Source organism: Pseudochaenichthys georgianus, chromosome 4, assembly GCF_902827115.2.
Source record: "Pseudochaenichthys georgianus chromosome 4, fPseGeo1.2, whole genome shotgun sequence".
NCBI classification, from domain to species: Eukaryota; Metazoa; Chordata; class Actinopteri; order Perciformes; family Channichthyidae; genus Pseudochaenichthys; species Pseudochaenichthys georgianus.
The window spans coordinates 9010001-9034282 of record NC_047506.1 but is presented as its reverse complement, the minus strand read 5'-3'; the positions used below and the strand labels follow the sequence as shown (position 1 = coordinate 9034282).

The following is a 24282-nucleotide window of genomic DNA, read 5'->3' as shown; positions in this document are numbered from 1 at the left end:
ATATCCAGGATTTTGGAAACTGTACTGTATTCATCCTATTCACCTCACTGCACACTAATGCTTGTTTGTACAGTATGTTTGTGTCTAAAAACACCACTGTTTGCTGAAAAGGAATCCCATTATGAGTAGTGGACTGCCCTGTAATCCAAATATAACAAATAGCTAGCAAGTAGCCTCAGCTAACAAATTGTATTGAGAGTTAGCCAGGATGAGAAACAAGTGTTTAATTCTGGAAAATGATGTTATGAAGTTCCTATCAGCCCGACCTCTGAGTAGCGTCCACGTCATGTTACAGTCTTGCTTCTCCATGTTGCTCCCGCTGTATGCATCTCCTGAATAACTGTAGCCGGCAATGCTTTAAAGAAAATTGTGTTGACTTTATTTCACTCGCTGACACAATGTCACAGTTTATTGTAAATAGTTTTCCACTATAGTGTGTCAGCCATTGAGGTATTAAAGGAGCAAAAGCACTTTGTTCTTGGATTTATGCTTCAACAAGGAATAAAAGAAAGTAAGAAACGGATGTCTGCTTTATTTAACAAAAGCTGGTTGTTACACGGGAAATATAGCAGATACAGAACATCATAAAACTGATTTCTAACTGTTGCATAGCACATACTCAAAGTTGCTGGTTCATGTATTTAATATGATGCGACAGTTTTACAATTGCCTTCAATAGTCACACTAGCCCCCCAACTCCTCTTCATTCACAGTTGACTGGAAAGAGAGGCAGCAATACATTTGTTTGACTATATTGATACATTAGCCATGTACAAATATACAATACAATTCAAAAGTTGATTACTCTATAAAACAATAATATACAGTCTGATGGGGGAAAACGGACAGTCAGTGTTAAATGTGCAAAATGTACAAGAGAAACGGGGTGTGGATAATGTGACAGGTACACCCCTCGTTACAGCTGATTCATTTGCTAATGAGTGTGTTAGACGGGTGAATCAATAAAGTGTTAATCTTCGGAGAGGCTTTGCTGCCGACAGCCAGCTGACGAGGAGGAGCAGAGCCACGATGAAGAGGAGGAAGGAGCTTGTTTGTGTGGAAGCAGCTGCTCTACACACTCCCATGTGTCGGGGGACAGACTGGTGAGGGGTGTGTTCTGGTTTGAGTCACTGGTGGTGGTGGGTTTCACAGACGCTTTGAGAGGATCCCACCAGGAGAGGTCACTCTTGACCCCTCTTGACCTTTTGTTCCAGCCTTAGTTTCAGCTCAGACATGGCAGCAAAAGGAACTAGTGGGAAATAAAAGATAAGTGTTTTATATTATTGGCAATTAAGTTAAAGGACACATGACAGCAGATCATGACTTTACTCAGATGATATCTTCACACGTTAAGATCTAAAGAAAGCCTTCAGCTTCTTTAGCTTTAACTCAAATGTTTTTAAGGATAGGCATATGCTTGCATTTGAAAACAACTTTTGATAAATGCTTGATTTCCCCCCAAAACTCAGTTTTTTATCTTCATACTAAAACTTGTAAACCAAAACACTAATATACTGAATTTAACAAACACAACAACAAACTGTAATCCTAAATGAAAAAGTAAAAGAGTTGATGTGAGCATTAAACATTTCTAATGAAAATGATCTCCCCGGATAATGTGATATTGTTAATTGTATGCTCTTAGTTGATTGTTGATTGCTGTCATAGCTGTTGCATTCAAACATGTCCACTATTTCATAGATAAATCCTCTGTTGATATCTTGCTTTGGAAATGAGCATCATTAGATAACCTCAAAGTTAAAATGAACAGTTGGTCAAATACTGTAGTGATAAAGTGATGGCATACATTGATTTTGTGGGTATAATCACATTGTATTTGTATTTTGTGTCTACTGTGACATGTTTCCATGCTTTAATGTTCAAAAAGCTCTTTATTTTTCTCATACTGCCTGTGCTGCTGCTCCTCTTGTCACCCTCTGTCTGAAACCAGAGCCCAGTCTGCTCTGATTGGTTGGCTGGCCAGCTCGGCCAACCGCTTAGAGTAGTCCCGCTTCTTAGCCTATCAAGTACAATGTGTTGGAGCGCTAGCCAACAGAAGCGCGAGCGTAACATTAAGTCTTTAAGTTACACACCCTCTGGAACGCTCTCCCTGCGGAGATCCGCAACATCCCCACGCTCGATGCCTTCAAAAGGGCCCTCAAGGCCCATCTGTTCACCAAGGCCTTTGGCCCCTAATCTATTTGTTGTTTTTGTCTGTCTGACTGGTTGTCTGATTGCCTTTTGTTTTGTTATGTTTGTTTTGCCCTGTTCTTCCTTTTAAAGCGACCTTGGGTCCCAATGAAAGGCGCTATATAAATCTAAGCTATTATTATTATTATTATTATTACAGAAGTAAACCGAGGAGTCGAACAATGGATATGTTTCAGGTTGTGGGAGAGAAACTCACTACACTAAAGGGAAAACCCCAAGAATGATAATAGGGCCCCTTTAAGTTTTAAACGTTCTCCTTCCCGATTGGTTCTGGCTCTGGTTCAGGGGTTGGTTTTCTGAGAAGAAGCCATGTAACCCCAATAATGATATTAGGGCCCCTTAAGTTTCTTAGAAAGCACTTGCATGTTACTCCTGATGGCTGTAATACCCAGAGTCTGTACATACTCTGTCCGGTGGGCTCTGTGAGTCTCCTTATCCTCAGATCCCGGCTGTTTGATGAGGAGGGAGAGGAGATCTGTGGGGCGGAAGCACTTGACTTCAGAGTGCTGCTTGTAGAGGAGGAAGAGGAGGTGGAGGATGATGCTGTGCTCAGCATGCGAGGAGCAGGAGTTGGATTTGGAGGCATAATTGCTTTCCTCGTAGCTTTTTTCTCCGGTTCTGAGGAAGACCAAAAACATACAATGATTTACGCTCTTAGGAAAAAAAGAGTCATGAAATGGAAAATTGTATTTGCTTAGTCTTCCCTCTGTCTTCTTTATCAGTTCCACACTAAGGCATACAGACATTTTCACTACATAACTACCCTTAGAAACAAGATTACTATAACACATTTCTTTGTTTTGTCTTGTTTGATTTCATTATTCTGCTTTGTCTATATTGTTGTTTTTGTCTGTTCCTTTGTTTCGTAGAATGTGTGTAACAACCAGTCTATGGTAACAACCCCTGTTTTGTTTACATTGACCCAGAAAAAACGAAAGAGGAAAAAAGCTGTGAGTTTCCGAGATGGAAATACAAGAAGAGGAAACACTTACGTGGGAGTGGAACGGCTGAGGAATCCTCCGACTCCGTTTCTTTCTCCTCCACTGTTTGAACACAGACGTGAGTTAGTGATAGCAATGGAACAAATGAAGTCATACCTGTTTTATGTTTGCACGACAGAAGGGCAAATGCAGGAGGGGTAGAAGCATTGATTGATGTGGCAGAAGAGTTAGGCTCACATTGGTCATTCAGATAAACGTTCTCCTCCTCGATTGGTTCTGGCGTTGGTTTTCTTTGAGACACTGAGAAGGAGACATGTAATTATAATTATTACAGGGGGATTAGGTAAAAAACAAGGCACAACAATAGGTGCCGTCACAGGACACTTGAGAGACAGACAGAGGCTTTATGCTGGTTTAAAAATAGATCATGTACAGCACAGTATGTTCAGTTAGGATATGGATGGCAATGTTGGTCACATCTTATCTTTACAATGACATGAATACCTGTAGTCTATTGGAAGGATTGCCTCTGAATTTGGTATAGACGTTAATTTTCCTCAAAAGATGATTTCCACCAACTTTAGCAGTCCTCTGGGCTTCAAATATGTTGTTTTAAGTGAAATAGTTCAATAACTACTGATTGGTTTTCTATTAACACACTGTAATGGAAACTTCTGGAGCAATGGAGTCGAAACACAGTGAGTTCACTTTATTACGAAGTTACGGCCGGAGAATCGAAAAAGACATGTGCTGCAGCCACGAGTTGACACAATGGTTGCCAAACCAATTCTGAAGATCTCTTCCGTAGTCAGAGGTTTTAACAAAGTGTATAATCAACATTCTTCATTAGCAGGGTTAAACAAACAGGGCACTAAATCTAATTAAAACTGTCGTCCATGGTCCAAGAATGTACGCCAGTTCTACGCACCCGATATGAAGGAATCTAAACAATAAACTATTTCAGGTCAGCTTGTGAACCGGCAACAAGGAGCCAGAACTGCTCCTCCTTAAGGGAGCGAGATAGCAGCAAAACCCCGAGGCCGTGTGCAAGGAGAAAGTGATGGAATGGGTTAAAGGTTTGATACCGAAGCTAAATATTCCCCAACAACTACCAGTGGTGGAAAGAAACTAAGTACATTTACTTAAGTACAACAACAACAACAACAATAAATCCAGTAAAGAAAATGGTCTCCATATTGACAAACAACAACATATTTGCTATTACTTACTAATAGAACAATATAATATTCTTAAATAATATAATACTTTCAAAAGAGCCATTGTGAATAATGGGTACTTTACTTGTTAATTTATTGAACAAACAGAATTAAAAAATATAAACAATAATAAATAAATAGAAGCAAAATAACAAAATACTTAACAAGGTATACAAATAAATACCCAAATAGTTTCCTTCATTTCCATTTACTTTTACTATTATTGGAGTATTTTCAGACCCAAGTATTTCTACTTTTACTTGGGTTAAGGATCTGAGTACTTCATCCACCTCTGTTCACTACTCACAGGATAGGTCCCTGAGTTTGAAGGTAGTGCCATGATCAGGTAAAAAATGTGTAGCTCAAACATTTCCACTTAACAAGGCATTCCTTCCTCTCAACTGCCACTAACATGGTGAAATAAAGGCTAAAAGAAAAGGACTTGTTTACTTTTGCTTGAATTGCTACGTGCTGCACAAAGGCTGTAAAACAAAGAGTATGAGTGATTGGGTTGGCGTGGGTGAGTGGACTCACAAAGCAAATAAACCATTTCTGGAAAACATCAGTGTTATCAGAATCAGAAAGCCTGTATTAGTCCCGCAGCGAGGAAATAACAGCGTTACAGTAAATATTACTTAGCAGATAAGAGGCGAACCATAAGAAAGAGTAAGCTAACATATTACATATAGAGAAAAAGCACTCTTTAGTAATAGAACAAAGACAAATGAGTACATATCCATGGCTAAAAACGTATGGCAGCATTTTAAAATGTAAGTGAATATATAAAAGTTTGGAGACTTTATAAAAATGTCTTACACATACTCGTGATCATGCACAGAAGAATTGCATAAAAGTGTTTATATTGCTAACTGCAGGTTTATTGCACAGGATTGCCACGGATACAAATCACTGTTGCTTTATTCCTACAAGGTACATGTCTATAATATAAAATACAAAATGAAAAAGTGTATTTATTTGTTTTAATTGTTGTTGAAATGGTTGGTATTCTCATATAAGTCTCTACTCAAAGTCATGTTCTGTGTCACTGTAACTCGTTGGAATCAATCCAAGATTATTTGTAGAGTAGGTACAACATACCAGGACTGAAGCAAACAGGTGCAAATATTAAAGTGTGTTGACGTGAAGGTATTTGTGTTTGTGTGTGTTTTTGTTGATGGACACATTACCTGGTTTGGGGGGTACACTCGGTGGGACCAGGTTTGCCGGGGCCTGCCGAACGCTAATCTCTCCATTTTCATTATCAGACTGAATATAGGCTGTAAAACTTAAATTAGTCATGTATACATTTGAGTAAAAGTTCATGCTTTGGGGGGATTTATATTCGCATAGCTTAACAGCTGACCTTAAATATAAAGTGAGTAAAAAAAATGAGAAGAATAAGTAGGGTGAAAGACAAAATGAATACAAAAGTGTCTTGGCTTTTGTACGTACAGATTCTTTGTTCGTAGGCTTCCTCGATGATGAGAGGAATCAAAACGCCGTCCGTTGTTTCCACTAAATAGTTGATCACATCATGAAGTGTGGCACAGGGGATCTGCACAGAGGAACACTTTTATTTAACAAATCTAAGAAGAATAAAATACACACAATAATTAAAGCAGGCTGTGTTTTGCTCGGCTCAACCACAATCACTGCAATAAGAATAATAATATAATTAATTACTGATTATGTCATTAGAAAATCACGATGAACTATGTTAGATGAATGCTGGAACATCTTTCTCACTCACACACACGCACACACACAGGTGACAGGTGAGTCATGCCGCTGGCAGTCAACTTAGAGTCTTATCAAACACTTCTACAGAGCACAGATCAGAAAAATGTGACTGCCATGACAAAATCATCGCCCGTCACTTGTATTGCCGGTAAAATGTCTCACCCTTTCCCTAGAAAGGGTGAGACATTTTACCGGCAATAAAAGTGATGTCATGTTTTCCAGTAAGTCTGAAAACAACTTCCATCTCTTATCTGAACAATAAAACACTTGCGAACAAGTGCCAGGTTTCATGTGAAGTCGTTTCTCAAGTTGCAGACTGGTAAAGCTCATTTGCAAATATACAGAAGAACGTATATGCACAGCAGATTTGTATAAAGCAATATAACGACAATGCCTGTATCATCACCGATAGTCCTATCTGCCTGACACTGCACAGTATAGAACCTTTAACCTTTAAAAAAATGTATACTCACAGGATTGTCAACTTCAATAGTGAAGCCCCCGGCAGCTTTACGATTTATGCGATAGTGTCTGAATACAGAGCTGATGGAGAAAGAGAGGGAGAGGCAATTGTAACGCAGATGAAATCAACAAACATTTTGAATAACCATCCAAGACAACAACCACATGTGTGTAGGATCTGTGATTCAAGATAGTTAAAAGAAAAAGAGGTTGCTACTGATGGAGAGCAATCCTACACACCAAGTCAAAGCTCAGAGATCCTGAAATTAGCATCTCTATGTAATGAATCAATAATTGAAATGAAGTTCTGAGAAACTGAAAGATGTATACACCCTAGTCATTTTTCTTTAGTATTTAAATGATTGAGTAGCCAGCCTTGAGTGATCATACATGATTTGTGTTTTAGCATGTGTAACAACATCTGTGTTTTCAGTTTATATATATGTGTGTGTGTGTGCGTGCGTGTGTGTGTGTGTGTGTGCGTGTGTGTGTGTGTGTGTGTGTGTGTGTGTGTGTGTGTGTGTGTGTGTGTGTGTGTGTGTACCCTTCAAAGTCCTGCCTGGTGGTGACAGCGAAGGAGTTAACAATCCTCCCCGGCCTCAGCAGCAAGTTTCCTCTCTTGGATTCTCTCTCGAGCAGCAGCTCTGCCTCCAGACGGGAAACACCATGGTAACAGCTGCAGGATAGCAGAAAACACAGAAATTAGACAACATCAAACCTTCCAGCTTCACTCAACTAAAACTGATTTTTGTAGGTTAAATAAAAACTGTGCTAGGGTTGAATCCAGACCGTATACAGAGCTTATATATTGGAGAAAGTGTGTATTAACAACCACAAATATCTTGTCAGAGACTCAAGCAGGCAATGACTGAGCTGTCTTTTATTAACCCCTAATCTCGGGGCAATGACTGAGCTGAGCAGATACCACACAGTCAATGCCTTAAAAAAATAAAAACACTGCCTTAAATTAAGCTTCATGATGCTGCATCTTTCAGGTGATGTAATATACTTTTTGGAGACATGTATGTACCCATAAGAAATCATTGAATCATCCAGTATATCAGAAAACCCTGGACAGGGGGGCATTGAAACATTTGGACTAATTGGTAATCTGTTGTGTGCGTGAAACAACACATTTGTAATAACGCAGAACCTCAAATGCAGGTTCCTGATGCCTCTAGGCAAGGAATCAATCAAGAATTCAAATCATTTTCTAAGCTTGAATTAAGATCCTCAACCTTTTCTTCCTACTTACAAGTCTGATGCATACAGTAAGGCCTTTTGTGTCCTGTATGCTGTTCAAACTGTAGCTCGTTACCTATTCTATTTGTAAAAGTGACAGAATTAAGAAGAGCAGGAAAACCAAAGGCAGGTGATATACTATAGCCATTTAATAATGAAGTACTCCTTTTTGAATTAGCTTTAAATTCCTCCTCTCAAATATGAATGTTGGTTATGGGTTTTGTAACATCATCCCTTTTAGTTTTGCCACGTTAGAAATAAAAACAGTATTTCACTTAAACATAAGCATCAATACTTTGGCCTCCTGTTTGTACTCACGCTGGCATCTCTGCCTGCAGGGTGATGTAGGTGCTGGAGTTAATGGCAGCAGCAGGAAGTTTTATTCTTTCCTTTTCCTTTTCTACGGCCTCTTTCAGCATGAGGATCTGGCCCGGAAGCAGGTTGAGGGAGGACGGTACCGACAGCTGCAGGGACATGCACATGAGGAACTGATGTTAACGGGTCATCTTAAACTTGATTCATCAAATATAATCTGTGTTGTTCTTTGTTTCTATAAAGTCAGTTCAACACCACCCACCTCAGCCACAGAGCGGATGAAGCCCTTCCACAGCTCACGGGCCTCAGTATTAGGAGCCTGTAGATCCAACAGAGAAATTGTCAAAATTAGGAATAGCTCAGAAAAAAAGAGGCTTATTTAACTATATTTATATATATGCCCTCACAGTGAATTTGATATTTCTATCCTTCATCTGGAGGTTGAGTCTGGCTGCGTCCAGGTTTCGATCCTGGCTACCGTCGTCTGTTATTGAGATCATCCCACTGAGTTCCACTTTCTCTATGTACTGATGAAACACGCACACAGAGACAAGGTGACACACAAGTCCTGAGTGTTAATCTTTAATTAACATTCATCCAAATATCTGTCATGTATTAACCCCTAATCTCTTAAATGACTTACATCGCTGTCTCTCATCTCGTTGAAGAAGAACAGCGTGTTTCCACACAGGCATGCCCACAGTTTCCGAGAAGTCTGCACAAACACAGAGAGAGAGACTTAATGAGCGACTGAGAGATAGTACACCAAGCAGGGAAAACAACATTTGTTTGAGCAAAAACAAAGGGAAAGAAAAATAAAGCTTGTTTTTGTTATACACAGCAAGTAATTAGACATGATGGCTGCAGTCATTTCATTTCATTTCAAACCTTTATTTAACCAGGTAGGTCCCATTGAGATCATCGATCTCTTTTTCAAGGGAGACGTCCTGCAGTATGTGCAGGTGACATTGTTGAGTGACACTTGAGGAGTCAAGTTTAACCACAACAGACGCCAGCGTGTGTTATAACAGCGTTCAGTGTTTGGATTGGATAGACCAGTGTCGCCTGTTTCAGGTCAACCACCAAATCAAAATAACTTAAACTTAGATTTGACAGGATTTGGAGGCTCTTTCAGACACAATTCAAGGATCCTAATGTTGGATTATAACATTTTTATTTTCAATTAATCTGCAAATGATCCATTCATAATAGTTTGGGCTATAAAATGTCAGAGAATGGTGACAAATGTCCATCCCAGTTTCTCCATGCCCAATGTGATATCTATAAATGTCTCCTTTTGTAAGTCAAAAACCCAAAGATATTCATATGAATATTATATGAAACAGAGAAAAGCAACTGAAAACAGCTTTTACTTTTTGCATGAGAACTTACTTGTTGAATATTAGTTATCAAATTAGGTGATACATTTTTTTTTTAACTAAAATAAAAGTATATAAAACTGTATACTTGATGAACCAACATCCCTACTTCAATCTGCGACTGGGTTAGTTTTAAAGTGTTCTGAATGTAAAGTCTCCCCTCTGATTTAGTATTTAGCTCTCATTGTGATGCATTCACTCTCTTGTCAGGGAGGAGCTTGGCAGGTATTTTCAGAGCCTGCCTAGCCAGTTAGTGTCTTTACAGTTCTTTCAGTTCCCGGGCTTGCTCTATCTTTATGGCACAATGAGCAGAATTGCTGTCAGACCAGTTGAGAGACGCAGATGCTGTCAAAGTCCACACAGTTTACAAGAATCTATATGAGAGGCGGCTCCACCTATGTTACACATTATCTGACATGGTTTGTTGTTAGACCTCTGCACACACAGTCTTTCAAAGGGTTAAGAAAGCATCAAGCATGTCATCACACTGCAGGTTTTTGTTAATAAGCACCAATTAGATAGGTACACCGTCTATAATACTGATGTAAAGTAAAATACAGCTCCTCTGCACAACCACACGGATCAATGTGTTCCTTAAACAAACACAAAATCTAAACAAAAATAAAGACGTATTTGTTATGTTTCGAAAGTCTGAGTCATGCAGCGCTGGAATGACCCAAACGTTGACAGGAATGGCAGATACCTGCACATTGTTGGGATGCCAGTCATTCACATCTTTGTCTCTCTCTAACATTTGTGTAATAAGAGACACACACATATACACACACACACACACACACACACACACACACACACACACACACACACACACACACACACACACACACACACACACACACACACACACACACACACACACACACACACACACACACACACACACACACACACACACACACACACACACACACACACACACACACACACACACACACACACACACACACACACACACTGAGATACACTGAGCTAGATGGACACAGGCATAGGACATACACAGTCTTACATGCGCACCTATTTGAGGACATGTATGTGTCAATAATAATTGATCAATGACAATAAATTCTTTGTTTTAGTTGTTTTGCAAATGTGAGGATTTGTTGTTTTGCTGGATGCTAAATATCTGTTTCATAGCATTGGTCTGATGAAGCAAGACATCTTCAACTTGTGCTTCAGGAATTTGCAGAGGATATTTTTCACAATTTGCTGAATGCTATAACTATTGATAATTTAATTGAAATTATAAATCAACAGATACATCTACAATAAAACAATAAAATAGGGATAAAATACAAACAGTCACTTAAGGGTCTAAAGTCTTAACACCTAATCTTTGGTAAACATCTTAAAGCTGGTTCTGATTACTTCTTTTTTCCTGTGACGCATTATGATAACACAGATTAAAAAGCCTGAAAGCTACAGATAACCAGCGGTGGAATTACATTTTACAAGGTCAAGGTTGTGCAGCTTTATACTTTTACTCCACAATATCTCAACGGTATTTATTTTCTGTACAACATTTGTGTGACGGCTTTGGGTACTATATAGTTTTTAAGTTTGAGATAAACCGAAGGATAAAGTGTTTCCTTTATGTGTTGAGAACATGCTTCTACTTTTTTATTTTGGATCATCTGAAAAATGCATCTTTACAAATCTCACCTCATGTCAAATAAATGTTTCAGGACAAACAAAATGCAGGACGCTACAAGCATATTATGATGATGTATTGCTATATAGATTAAAATACAAAACAGTTCATGAGAATATTAAGGCAACAGTAATACAATATGCAAAATCATCAAATGGGCTATAATAGAAAAACACAAGGAACATTTTACTACAGAATACATTTAGCTGATAATACTAACATCATTGTACTTAAGGATTCCAATGAAGGACTTTCACTTGTAATGGGGTCTTCATATACTCAAAGTGTGGTATTAGTACTTTGGCTGAAATATAGGATTTGAATACTTCCTCCACCAGTGCAGATAACCATCAAAACAAAAAGTAATAATAAAACAAGCAGTCCGTTTCCGTTTCAACCTGTTGCATTCAACAAAGACAACCTTGTCTCGTGGAGTTAGCACAGAAAAACAAAAACAACTGTTACCTTATTTTTGAACGACCTCTTCTCCAGGTATCCCTGAAAGTAACAGGTGGGCAGCTGACTACTCTCTCGCGCGGTTTGCCTCGCCATCATTTTGATGTCTATAAAAAAAACTTATTTACAGTTTTGAAGTGAAGGAGACTTCCACTTTAACATATCAGAAGCTTCTGCCTGCTCGTAGGAAAGCTCTCGTATATTGAAGTCATACCTGCGCGTCAGGAAGACAGGTGGTGGTGTACTCACCGCTGATTGGTCAATATATGGAGCGGGCGGGGCATTTAAGTCTATCCACAGGAGGGGCTGCTTCTAAAAGTAGACCTATTTTTCAAATTTGGAAATAACCTGCCTGCGGGCTTTACATAAACTAAAACATGTATGTATCCTCCTCTTGTATTCACATATTTGAATAATATCCATCTCATGAAATGACTAACTTAGCTAGCTGAGTCAGACTAAATTGGAATTAATTTACTCAAAGACATATTGCGCAAGTGTGTTTTCCCACAACATGTCTGATTCTGGCCTGGTCTCTGTTAAACCAGAGATGTTCAATTGTTTGCATATTATAAATAAGCAATATCTTTTTATTTAACTTGTTATTATTGCTTGTGATTGTTAACTTGTTGTTAACAATCAACTAAGATTGACGTAAATTGTAGCTTATCTAATAAAATGTAAGGTAACAGCAGAGTCATTCGAGGTTGTTATTGCAGTGTTGTTTGTTTGTATGCGAGCAATGCTACTTTTTAAAGTTGCCAGTCTGCCGAGATCTACCAGTCCAAATAGAGAGGCGTAGCCATTACTGACAGTGACAGCCTACTACCAGGTAAATACACACTACTTCTATAAAACTGACCTTTGTACGATTAATACTTCATAAAATACTGCAGATCCTTTATCTTACCTCTTTCTAATCTACACACATACAAGTATTTAACTGAAGCTACACAACAGTGTTGTTGATACAGAGTTGGAGTTTATTCACACGTCACACACTACAGTGGGTAATGTTTTCAAGAAACATTGAACAGTGCTGCCACATATGACACAGGAAAAAAAGAAAAGACACCGAACCCTTTCTTTGCCATTATATAAAAATAGTGTTGCTACAAAAGTATAAATTAGGCTTACTAATAAGACAACTCAGATCTGAAGCTACACAGGAATCTGCTGCCAAAATGCAATAAAAAAGACAAAATTAATAGAATCAAACCCTTTTTTGTTGCATTTTAGTAGAGAATAAAAAGAAATGCCTTTAAAATAGGATGCAAGCAACACTAGCTTCTTAACCTGAATTGATAATAGACTATAATCAATTTAAGTTTGCATTCTTATACCATTTTGTACAATAATTATAATGTATAAGTTCAAACAAACTAAAACTTACAGCTGATTAATAACGGTATCTAACTTTAGTTTTTATTATATCAAAAACCTGTTGAAATGCTACTGTTATTTTTACTGTCCCCCAAAAGCGCGTCGGCAGCCTCCAGGAATGCTTCTTTCACAACTTCGCCGTCTTTGAAAGACTTCATGTGTTTCGCAAGAACGTGACTGACACGCATAGGCGGCGCGTGAGGCTCAGGTTTGGGAAGGCTAAATAACTGTTTGTACCTGACGCTGCCCGCCTCCGGCGTCTATAGAAAAGAGATCAACTCAGTGTGCGGAGTTTAAATCTCTCAAGTCATATTACAGGATAAAGGAAATACAGTTTAAACTGCCGTATGCAGAGAAGACGCCGACGTGTCGCACTTATCATTCATATTAGCCGACATCATCAATCACAAAGCTTTGATGCGTTCAAGTGCATTATTCTGGCACAGGACGATTATGTTATCAGGACATTAACGACAAAACAGAATATTGTTGTTCTATTTTTAGACAGATCTCGCGATCGACTGGGAATCTCCCCGCGGTCGACTGGTTGGGCACCCCTGCGTGATACGTTAAGTACAGGAAGTAATATTCTGAGCTTCATGTACTTTACTCAGTATTTTCCTTTTCTGCCAGTCATCTCAGTGAGGTATATTGCACTATTTTCTGTAATACATGTATCTCACAGCTTTAGTTACTTTGCTGGTTCAGATTAAAATTAATGCTGTCAAAATGATCGCGTTAACGGCGGTAATTAATTTTTGGAATTAATTGCGTTAAAATATTTAACGCATTTAACGCATGTGCAGAATGGCCCGCCCCATACGTGCCACCAGTGGCAGCGCCATGATGGCTGGGGTAGGCTACACCCATACCAAAAAATGGCTTAGCCCCACCATGAAAAATGATGTTAAAGTAAGCAAAATAAAGTCCGCCAACTCGCGCCGAGTAAATTGCACAGACAGCAGTTAGTAAGATTGATTTCAGTAGCCACTTGTCTGGAAATACCAAAGACCAGAAACGGTTTTGAAAACTTTGGTCACGTAGTGATCGTCTTCTCAATAGAACATCTTTGATAATGTCTTCTGGCCAATCAGAATCAAGATAACGGCGTGGTGTTGTCCCGACGGAGAATACTTTTGCTGTAGTAGGTGCACACATAGACATATAACATATCTTTATATGTCTATGAAGACATATAACATATAGACATAGACATATCTTTATATGTATATGGGTGCACATAACTGACCGCAGGTACGCATGTGCGGCAACAATCTGAAATGCTTATCACTTGTGTCACAAAGCGCATTTGCGTACCGACCTATGGTACCGACGTACTTGTGAAGTTTTCCAGAAGGCGGTTAGATCACCCCCCCCCCCCGTGTTGATAGAAATCAACACGTAAGGCAAGGCAAGGCAAGTTTATTTATAGAGCACCTTTCAACACAAGGCAATTCAAGGTGCTTTACAAAAATGAAAGACATTCAGACAAAGGCATTTAAAAACAGTAAAAGATCATAAAAGAAACATTAAAAGAAAAAATACATGAATAAAAAGTACATGAATAAAAAGTTACAGTGCCGTTTAAGATATGAATAGTTCACACAGAAGTTCCACTTTACTGATGAACACAACGGCTCAGTTTCAATTAAAAGCAGCGACAAAAAGATAAGTCTTCAGCCTGGATTTAAAAGTAGTAAGAGTTGTAGCGGACCTGCAGGATTCTGGGAGTTTGTTCCAGATATTTGGAGCATAATAACTGAACGCTGCTTTACCATGTTTAGTTCTGACTCTGGGGACAGAAAGCTGACCAGTCCCTGAAACGTAATGAAATAAGACCCCACGGTTTGATGAGGTGTGTGGGCCGACTTTCATTTTGACACACAGAACAATGTTATAATAAACATACATACATAGGCTACTGTATGTTAAATGGATATATCCGCCTTCTTTAATTTATCTTTCCATTCCCACAACAATATACATAAAGAAATGGCATATTTTGGACATAGTTCGAATGGTGATTAATCATGATTAATTAATTTTTAACTGTGATTAATCTTATTTAAAAATGTAATCGTTTGACAGCCCTAATTAAAATATAAATCAACTAATTATTTATAATGAGGTATAATTATAGTTTAAACTATCCATCAATTTCTGGTGTAATTAAAAGCTCCACCTTTACAAGCTACAACATTAAAGTAAGTGTACTGCATTCATTATTATAATCAAATATAATCTAATGTTATTAGATTACTAAAATGGGCCATTCTGTATTATGAGTATACCTAGAATATAGTTTTATGTTTATGCCATACTTACTTAATTTGAATATAGTCAAAAAGGCCTCTTTCTTGTTGCAAAGTATATATGTCAACAACAGTGTGGTAATAGTACTTTAACATAAGGCAAAGCAAGGCAAGTTTATTTATATAACACATTTCAACACAAGGTAATTCAAAGTGCTTTACAAAAATGAAAGACATTAAATTATAAAATGATATCTAAAAACACTCATTTAAAAGCAATGATATAAAATGACATTTAAAAACACTAATTTAAAAGCAAAGATACATGAATAAAAGTTACATAGTGAGATACACACATCTGATAGGTCTGACTCTCAATCATTGCTAACTTTTTAGCAGAAATTGTTTTCTATCACCTCCCTTTCTTTCTACTTTCTTGTTTAACTTGTCCTTTAGTTATTTAAAGTGTTTCATGCTAAACAAACCCCACTTTGGAAAATTATAATCTGACCCCATGGTACCTTTTAGGTTTCAACCTCTTTCTTATTTTTAAATGCACTAGTTAAGTTTACCTTGTCTTTCCAGGACTTTTTTGGTGTCCTCCGTGAACCAGGGTTTTGAAACCAAAACGGATTCCTGTACCCCATGGTGCCTTTTTAGTTTTCGCCAAAACTATTCCTCTTTTCTTTAAATGCACATTAGTTAAGTTTACCTTGTCTTTCTAGGACTTTTTTTGTGTCCTCCGCGAACCAGGGTCTTGAAACCAAAACGGCACATGTAGGGGACTTTAACCACCTATGAGGGGACTTTAACCCCAATAATGACTTTAACTCATACTCCAAGGCAATTCAAAGTGCTTTACAAAAATGAAAGACATTAAGAAAATGGCATTAAAAAGCAAATATAATAAAAGTACAGTGTTTAAGATATGAATATATCAATTAAAAGCAGCGGCAAAAATAAAAGTCTTCACCCTGGATTTAAAAGTAGTCAGAGTTGCAGTGGACCGGCAGGTTTCTGGGAGTTTGTTCCAGATATTTGGAGCATAATAACTGAACGCTGCTTCTCCATGTTTAGTTCTGACTCTGGGGACAGAAAGCTGACCAGTCCCTGAAGACCTGAGAGATCTGGATGGTTCATAATTTAGCAGTAAGTCAGAAATGTATTTTGGGCCTAAGCCATTCAAAGCTTTATAAACCAGCAGCAGTATTTTGAAATCAATTCAAAAACTACCCTTTCAATGATTTTTGAACATAAGTCAAAGTAAATTCTCATAAGTAAAAGTAAATTCTCTATGCATAAGAAACTATATCCTATTTGACCAGATTCAGTTCACTATTTGAACAAAATATAATCAACAAATAAGTTATGATTTAGGCTAATATTATGAGTTGGTCTAGGACTTTATTAGTTTCCAGGGTGAAGGACTAATAAAGTCCTAGCATTACATACAGATTTGATGCACATATTTCAAAAATAACGTAGGCCTACATGAATCCATCAATAATAATGACGGTAATAATTCAACAATAGTACTCATTATGAAGCCCATTTTAGATGGATATATATTAATATATCCATCTAAAATGGGCTTCATAATGAGTACTTTTGTTACTATTTCTAATGATTACATCTTTAAACTTTTACTTAGGCTAAGTATATTTGAGAATACAGGACATGTACTTGTACCTTACTATTACTATATTTCTGTCAAAGGGAAGAGATGGGGGCTCCCTCTGCTGGAGGAGCTTGTTATTGTTTTATCAACACAGATCAAATAAACTCAGTAATAGTTTACACATAACTAGAATCCGTGCCGTGCAACAGTCCTGTAGTAAATCCTACTTTCATGAAGGCTTGATATTTCAAGTATTTGTTAAAATAGTTTCAGGGAGGGGCTGATTTGACTGTTCACATTTGACACTATATTTTGCTTTGCTTTTTATTTATTTAAAGGGGACATATCATGCTATATTTGAACAATATATTGTAGGGCCATACCTATATAAAGTATATAAATATAGTTTGTTTTTTTCAAAATACCAAACAGATCCTGCATTTTAGCCATGCCTCATTTCGCTCTATTTGCTCTTTCCAGGCTGGGGGCTGATTCTGTGAGCTGCAGCTAACCACGCCCCCCTGCAGGAGAGGGGAGCATGCTTTGAGATCAGCTGCTGGGCTGTCAGAAGAGGGGGAGAAAAAGAGATCTCCGTCCTCCGTGTTTTATTCTTATAGAAGTAAGAAGAGAAGTGATGGGGCAGAAACCCTCCTTTTTACGCAGCGGTCCAGACATAGACATCAAACGGCGACACATATTCAGTGTGCAGTTCCTTTGGCATTAGGGCAGGGATATCTAGATACTTTCCAAGGTTTGACATAATGAATTGTGCTACTTTTAAAGCAAGCAACGATGTTTTCAAATCTGTAATCAAAAAGCTCCTCAAAAACGCTATCGAAGCAGTTCCTGCCGTTGCTACGTTAATTCAAACTCAAACAGTAACAACAGACTACTTTTCTTAGCGGATGCATGTCAATTTAAATCAATACAACTATTTTTTAAATCAATACAATCATTTTCTAAATCCATAAAAGCATTTCAATTAATATTGGGAGTCATATCGTTACTTTGTTGAGAATGTGGCCATGTAATAAGCGGGATAATGTGCACATTGCATAATGTGCCTTCATGCCGATCTAGATCCCTCCGCTTCGCGTCGGGCTCCTGATCAGCCTGTCGGTGTTCTTTTCCCCATAATGACCGCGTCACTGCACATTATCCCTTACATATGATTATATAGAGTCATTATTCATTTGTTTTAAAGCAGGAGGCGCAAACGCTTGCCTTGGGGAGGGAGAAAAAGAGCCACAGCGGAGAATAAACAGAAGGGCAACCATGGCAACCATGCAAGGGAAGTCTTCTTCGCTGCTTTTGTGGCAGACTACAGCGCCACTTACAGGCCTGGCATATGTACTACAGCGTCTCCAGCGTCTCCAGCGCTTTCGAGCGGCAATGGCCGGCCGTGGCCCAACCTCTCATTCCCCTGATAGGTGGAGAATTGACCACTAAGCGGAGCACCCCTTTTGTGACGTAGAAAATAATTCAAATCTGGATCAGTCTGTATCAGATCCGTTACAGCCCCTTTTTTAGAGATTTGGGTATAGAGGAAAAGAGAGAGGATTGTATTTTCTGACACTTGGTGAGTTCCCTGACACACCGGGGACACATATTCATGTATAAAAGACGTAGCTACAAGAGTGCATTTTGCATGATAGGTCCCCTTTAAATATTTCATTAGGCCATACCAATGGGAATAAATACACTTGTAAGGTTTACATTCTCAATGCATGTTCATTTATCTTCTACCTTTTTTAACACTGATCTTTTGTCTCATAAAGGCTTGCTGACTAGTACAGTACATCTAGCTGAGTTTAATTTATGCATCATATTACTTTCAATAGATTATGGAGAACCAGGGGTATTTTTGTTTTGTTTTTTGTATGGAGTCATCAGCACTAAATGTGTGAGAAAAGACAATGAGTAGCACATTTAAGGTGTAACATGAAACACTTAATTGCTTATGTTAGTTAAAACGCTGATACAATCATGTGGAAGCTAATATCTCTATATCTCTGGAGGTTTGTATTGTTAACTTTTCAGACATAAATAACAACTTATTGAAAGGACAACCTTTTATATAATTGATACTTAGAGGTGGAAGAAGAACTCAGATCTTTGAGTAAAAGTAGAAGTACCAGAGTGTAATACTTTGTTACAAGTAAAAGTCCTGCAATCAAAAATATTACTCAAGTAGAAGTACAAAAGTATTAGCATCAAGTACAATGAGTAAGAGTTCTAATTATGCAGATTGGCCCATTTCAGAATAATATATATTATATTTTATATATGCTTGATTATAAATATTGATGCATTCAAGTGTTATCACAGCTGGTAAAGGTGCAGCTAATTGTAATGACTTAGATTGTGAATTTACTCCAGATGTGACTAAAGTCTTTAGATGTTGATTATATTTCACATCATTAAACAAAATCTTCAAAAGTAACTCAAGTAAAAAATAAATGCAGTGCAGGGGTAGAAGTACAAAGTAGCAAAAAATGAAAATACTCAAGTAAAGTACAAGTCCCTAAAAAATGTTTACTTAAGAACTGTATTGAGTAAATCTACCTAGTTACTTTACATCACTTGAAATATTGACTCTTGAACTTATTACAGTACCTGAAGCCACATACCTGTAAGTCACGTGACCGTGTAGCGTTAACGCGGCTCCCTTACGCAGCATTTTCTTCTGTCATCTTGGCTCTGCAGCCTGGTTTCTGTGGTCAGGGAACATTTCTTCTGTCATCACCGTGATCCAATCAAACAATGGGGAACAGAGACGACGAGTATGATTTCTTATTCAAAGGTAAGCGGAACAGAATCCGCTTATTGATCACATATTATTTAGCGAGAAAACGAGCCCTGCTGAGGTTAGCATATGTGCTAGCTATGCTAACGTCAGTGGTCAGTTATAATATCAGCTGATGGTTGGGCAGCTAACTGAAGCTAGCCTAACTGTTTTCCGTTTCCCACTCGTCATGTCTTATTAACCTCTTACTTAATAATTTACTGTAACTAAGATTTGTTACCGCTTTTATTTGGGCAAATGATTGCTGACAGTAATGTCATTTGCTAAATGGATTTCACAGAAAATAGTGCGTATGGTGAATTAGCCCTGTAAGCTATAAGCTAACAGTACTTCAAACGGGTGGCGCTAATACTTAGCGATATTTACATTCTACTTTATTGTCATATAGTGGTCCTCACATATATAACCACACTTGTAAAGCACAAATAGAGGCGTATTTTATTTAGACGGTGTAATGTAATCCGATAGGTTTAATGGAAGAGGAAACAAGAGTTCCCTTTGTGGTGGAAACCTGTCCCCTGAGGGAGGAAACTCACTCTGTATTAGAGCAAAGAAGAGGAAACTCTTATGGGTTTTGTTAACTGCTTCAGGTGTGTAGGTAATTTCCCAGCCACCTATTTTACATCAGGGTGTATTATCATACCAAGCAGTCATAGAACTTACCTGCGTGAGTCAGTAGTCACATGTTTCTTTAACACCCTGGAGTTCAGGTTGCTGATAACATGATGCTGACCTGCTGGTATTTATTCTAATTAGTTGTAAACACTTGTGTTATGCATACATAAAACTACTGACCTTGACAAGAAGTGCTTGAGTATGGATGGGCAATAGCATATGCATTATTACTTTTCTATATTTGTACCACTATTTTATAACAATATTATTGCATTTTTATTAGTTTTAGTTATTATTTATTATACTAAATGTATTTTACAGTTTTGGGTATTTCTTTAGGCACTGGTGTTACTTTTCAATTTATATGTATTACTCTGCTAGATGTTGTAATTTACTTTTATGATTTAAGTGTATTTGTTTTAAAAAATGTACTTTAATTGTTGTCTATATATGTCAGAACTATTTCCCCTTACAGTCAACAATAAGTGTAAACAACATGAAAGAAAAGACAACACAGACACGGCCACACAAATAGGGCATGGCACACAGTCCTCTTAATAAATCGACTTTATGTCCCGCACCTTAGCTTCATACGTCCATTTTCAGTCTGCACAGATGGTGCCTGTACATTCAAATACTGCTGGATCTGGTGCAAAGCAAGTAAAGCCCATCCTACCAGATTATGATAGAGTGGGTCAAAGAAGGACAAAAAGTGGAGCAGGCTAATCTGTAAATGGTATCACCAAAGTCTAACTCATGCAGGAATAGGCGTGGAACCAGACATTTTCTTTTAGATATTATTAAAGTACAGGAGAACAAAAGGCCAGGCCAGTGTGGCAGCTGGAAATGGATTTGATGTACTGATGACTCTTCATAAATACACAGGAACAGAGACCTTGAGGAAGTGTCGAGTCAGATTTCCCAAAGAGCTGTTTTTTTGTGAGCCTCTTCCTGCGTGACTCCGAGCAGGGCAACGTCTGATAAGGTTTTCTCAGAACAGAAAGGAAACACTAACACGTCAGCACTTTTGCCTCGCCCGAAAACTATGGCAAGGATAGGAATGCCATTAAAATGAATATATCTATAAAAGAAAAACTATTGCTCTTGCTCTTCCCTGAAGGGCTGTCAATTGTTATTTTTCGTATTCTAGTTTTATTCTTATTTAATGGCATTGCATTGCCTCCATAGGATGGCCCTGGTCGATAATGAACTGACTATAGTGAAACTTTCAATTAAAGTTATAGCAGTTGCTTGAAATGTTGCATTCTGAAAAACATCAATTTGCATAGCATGACCGCACCCAGGGCTGCTGTTTTAATGTTGTTGTGCATTGTGTTTCTAGTCGTTCTAATCGGAGACTCTGGAGTGGGGAAGAGTAACCTGCTGTCCCGTTTCACAAGAAATGAGTTCAACCTGGAGAGCAAGAGCACCATTGGGGTGGAGTTCGCCACCCGCAGCATCCAGGTGGACGGCAAGACGATAAAGGCTCAGATCTGGGACACCGCTGGACAGGAACGCTACAGAGCTATCACATCAGCGTGAGTACTTGACTTTATTTAACTGCATTATATACCAGTTTTAAATGGTAATAAGCTGTTTGAGCCCATTAGGATGTTCAGTTTGATGCCCAAGAATTTCATGCACACATGTAGGTAACCTATTTTAAATCCAGCCATTTATTGTTAATGTAAAAGCATTATCACAATTGCTTTATGTAGTTTATATATAGCATTTAACATATTGAAGATGTATTTGATCATCTACAAATACATTTTTAAATAACTTTCATGAAGCACTTCATCACATTTTGACTGTTGATTAACAGACGATTTATACTCAGCAGATGTTAGGTAACATTGTGGTTATTCTTTATTCATTAATATATTTCTCTTTGCTCTGCCGTCACCAGATACTACCGGGGTGCAGTCGGAGCTCTCCTGGTTTATGACATCGCCAAGCACCTGACGTACGAGAACATTGAGCGCTGGCTGAAGGAGCTGAGGGACCACGCTGACAACAACATCGTCATCATGCAGGTTGGAAACAAGAGCGACCTCCGCCACCTCAGGGCCGTGCCCACTGATGAAGCTCGAGCCTTTGCAGGTAAACCACCAAGCGCTGTGGTAAATATATAATCTGTAAAATAGTTTCTGTAAAATGTTTAAAATGCATCTGTATTCTCTTCGCACTTTAGAAAAGAACAGTATCTCTTTCATTGAGACATCAGCGTTGGACTCCACTAATGTAGAAGAAGCCTTCAAGAACATTTTAACAGGTAGGAAAAACAAGACTCAGTGCTGCATGTGATTCACTATTACAAACTGTATTATGAGCTCTTTTGACATTTTATTATACTATGACATCTATCAACTGTATTTTAACACGTTGTATTACTTTTACTATGACAAACTATTCTGTAATTGTTTATAGGGCATACACTAAGACAGATACTTTGCCTGTTTTTAATGACTCACACTACTTTGACTTTTTTGCCGACACAATGACCTAAATCTTTTATGATTTTCTTGACTTGCTTATGACATTTTTTACAACATTTGTTATGGCATCTATGACTTTTTTTTAAAACAATTTTTACATCTTTTATTTTACAAGAGAAACTTATACTATTTTTTACATTTACATGACATATACCTATATGGCTTTTTTTTAAGACAAACTATGTTAGTAATGAAATTAATAATAGATTTTTTTTATTGGCATTTACTGTATAGCTTATACAATTTAAGCCTTTTTACTGACATACTACAGGATGACTTTGAATTATTTTTGCGACATATTATAATATAGCTGCTTGTGCTTACCATTTCACATTTTCCCGTTTTGATATGTAGCTACATGGTTTTATATAGGGAGACTCCAGTGCAGCAGCTACATAAACGAAACTTTCAACCATTCATTCAAATCACTGTCTGTGATTTTCCCTCTGCAGAAATCTACCGCATCGTGTCACAGAAGCAGATAGCAGACAGATCTGCACACGACGAGTCTCCGGGCAACAACGTCGTGGACATCAGCGTCCCCCCCACCACTGACGGGCAGAAGGGCAACAAACTGCAGTGCTGCCAGAGCCTGTGACACTAAAGCCCTGAAACTCTTCCTCCACATCACATCACCTGTGCACTTTTTGTTCGCTCTGCTTACGGCCAACGCCCTCTTTACTCTGTCCGCTTCTTTCTACCTGTCATTCTGTTTTATATTCTACTTTTGAACTCACTTGTGCGCTTCCCTTTTGCCATGAATGAAAACTTCCAGAAGCCTTTATGTCCATGTGAAGGAGGCAGTCCTCTCTGCCCTGGTGAAGCCTGTGAAGTTGTTTGAACTGAACCTCTGACGGCGTGGTTGTGAAATACATTTCAATGGTTACCACTAGATGGTGCTGTGTACATAATCTACAGGCAGTTACTCCACCCTGGTGAGAGCAGTATTATGCAGCATGGCTCCTCTAACATCAGATAAGTTATCATGCCAAAAATATCCTCATTATGTATTTATTGAAGAATATTTGGCTTAAGTTGTCATTGTTTTACTTTACATTTAAGAACTGTATACATTTACAATAAAATACTTGACAAAAGTGAACCGTTGAGTGTCTTTGTTCTTACTGAAAATAAGTTGTTTTTTTATAAGTTGTTAGAATTTAAATGCTTTTACTCTTAGTCTGTACCCGATTATAGTTTTGAGGTGCATTTTTACTTCACAATATTTTCGAGGGCATTGGTACTGTACACTCCCATACGTTTATGACAGCTTAAGTTTCTAGTTTTCAGAAAACATTTAAAAAAATGTATAACATTAAGGTAAACAATTTAAACATAAATATTGATTGAAAATGTAGCTGACAATTCTTTGTTAACGCAGCTTTAAAGCAATAACCTTTTTCCTAATGACGTCATTATATCATGTTATCCTGCTACTTTTAATTAAGTAAATTATCAAAGTACTACTTTTACTTTAT

General features: G+C 37.9%; 2 protein-coding genes across 3 annotated transcripts; one reads left to right on the top strand and one right to left on the bottom strand.

Annotated features, from left to right (window-relative positions):
* Positions 1–394: 394 nt before the first annotated feature.
* On the bottom strand, positions 395–19602 carry LOC117445305 (signal-transducing adaptor protein 1-like). Of its 2 annotated transcripts, none has more exons than XM_034080865.1 (13): positions 19516–19602; positions 8772–8843; positions 8536–8655; positions 8391–8447; positions 8132–8277; positions 7116–7247; positions 6583–6652; positions 5822–5924; positions 5557–5646; positions 3390–3452; positions 3204–3254; positions 2617–2829; positions 395–1249 (listed from the first exon to the last, which is right to left on the bottom strand). In XM_034080865.1, exons 2-13 carry the CDS (start codon positions 8784–8786, stop codon positions 1182–1184), a joined length of 1128 nt encoding a protein of 375 aa, XP_033936756.1. In that variant the 5' UTR covers positions 8787–8843; positions 19516–19602; the 3' UTR covers positions 395–1181. The 2 variants fall into 2 exon arrangements, with proteins under 2 accessions (XP_033936756.1, XP_033936755.1); XM_034080864.1 differs by lacking the exon at positions 19516–19602 and adding an exon at positions 11642–11810.
* Positions 19596–23906, top strand: LOC117445307 (ras-related protein Rab-11B). The gene is made up of 5 exons (XM_034080867.2): positions 19596–19688; positions 21649–21844; positions 22216–22409; positions 22501–22581; positions 23257–23906. The coding sequence occupies exons 1-5, from the start codon at positions 19649–19651 to the stop codon at positions 23400–23402; spliced, it is 657 nt and encodes a 218-aa protein (XP_033936758.1). The 5' UTR covers positions 19596–19648; the 3' UTR covers positions 23403–23906.
* Positions 23907–24282: the final 376 nt, after the last annotated feature.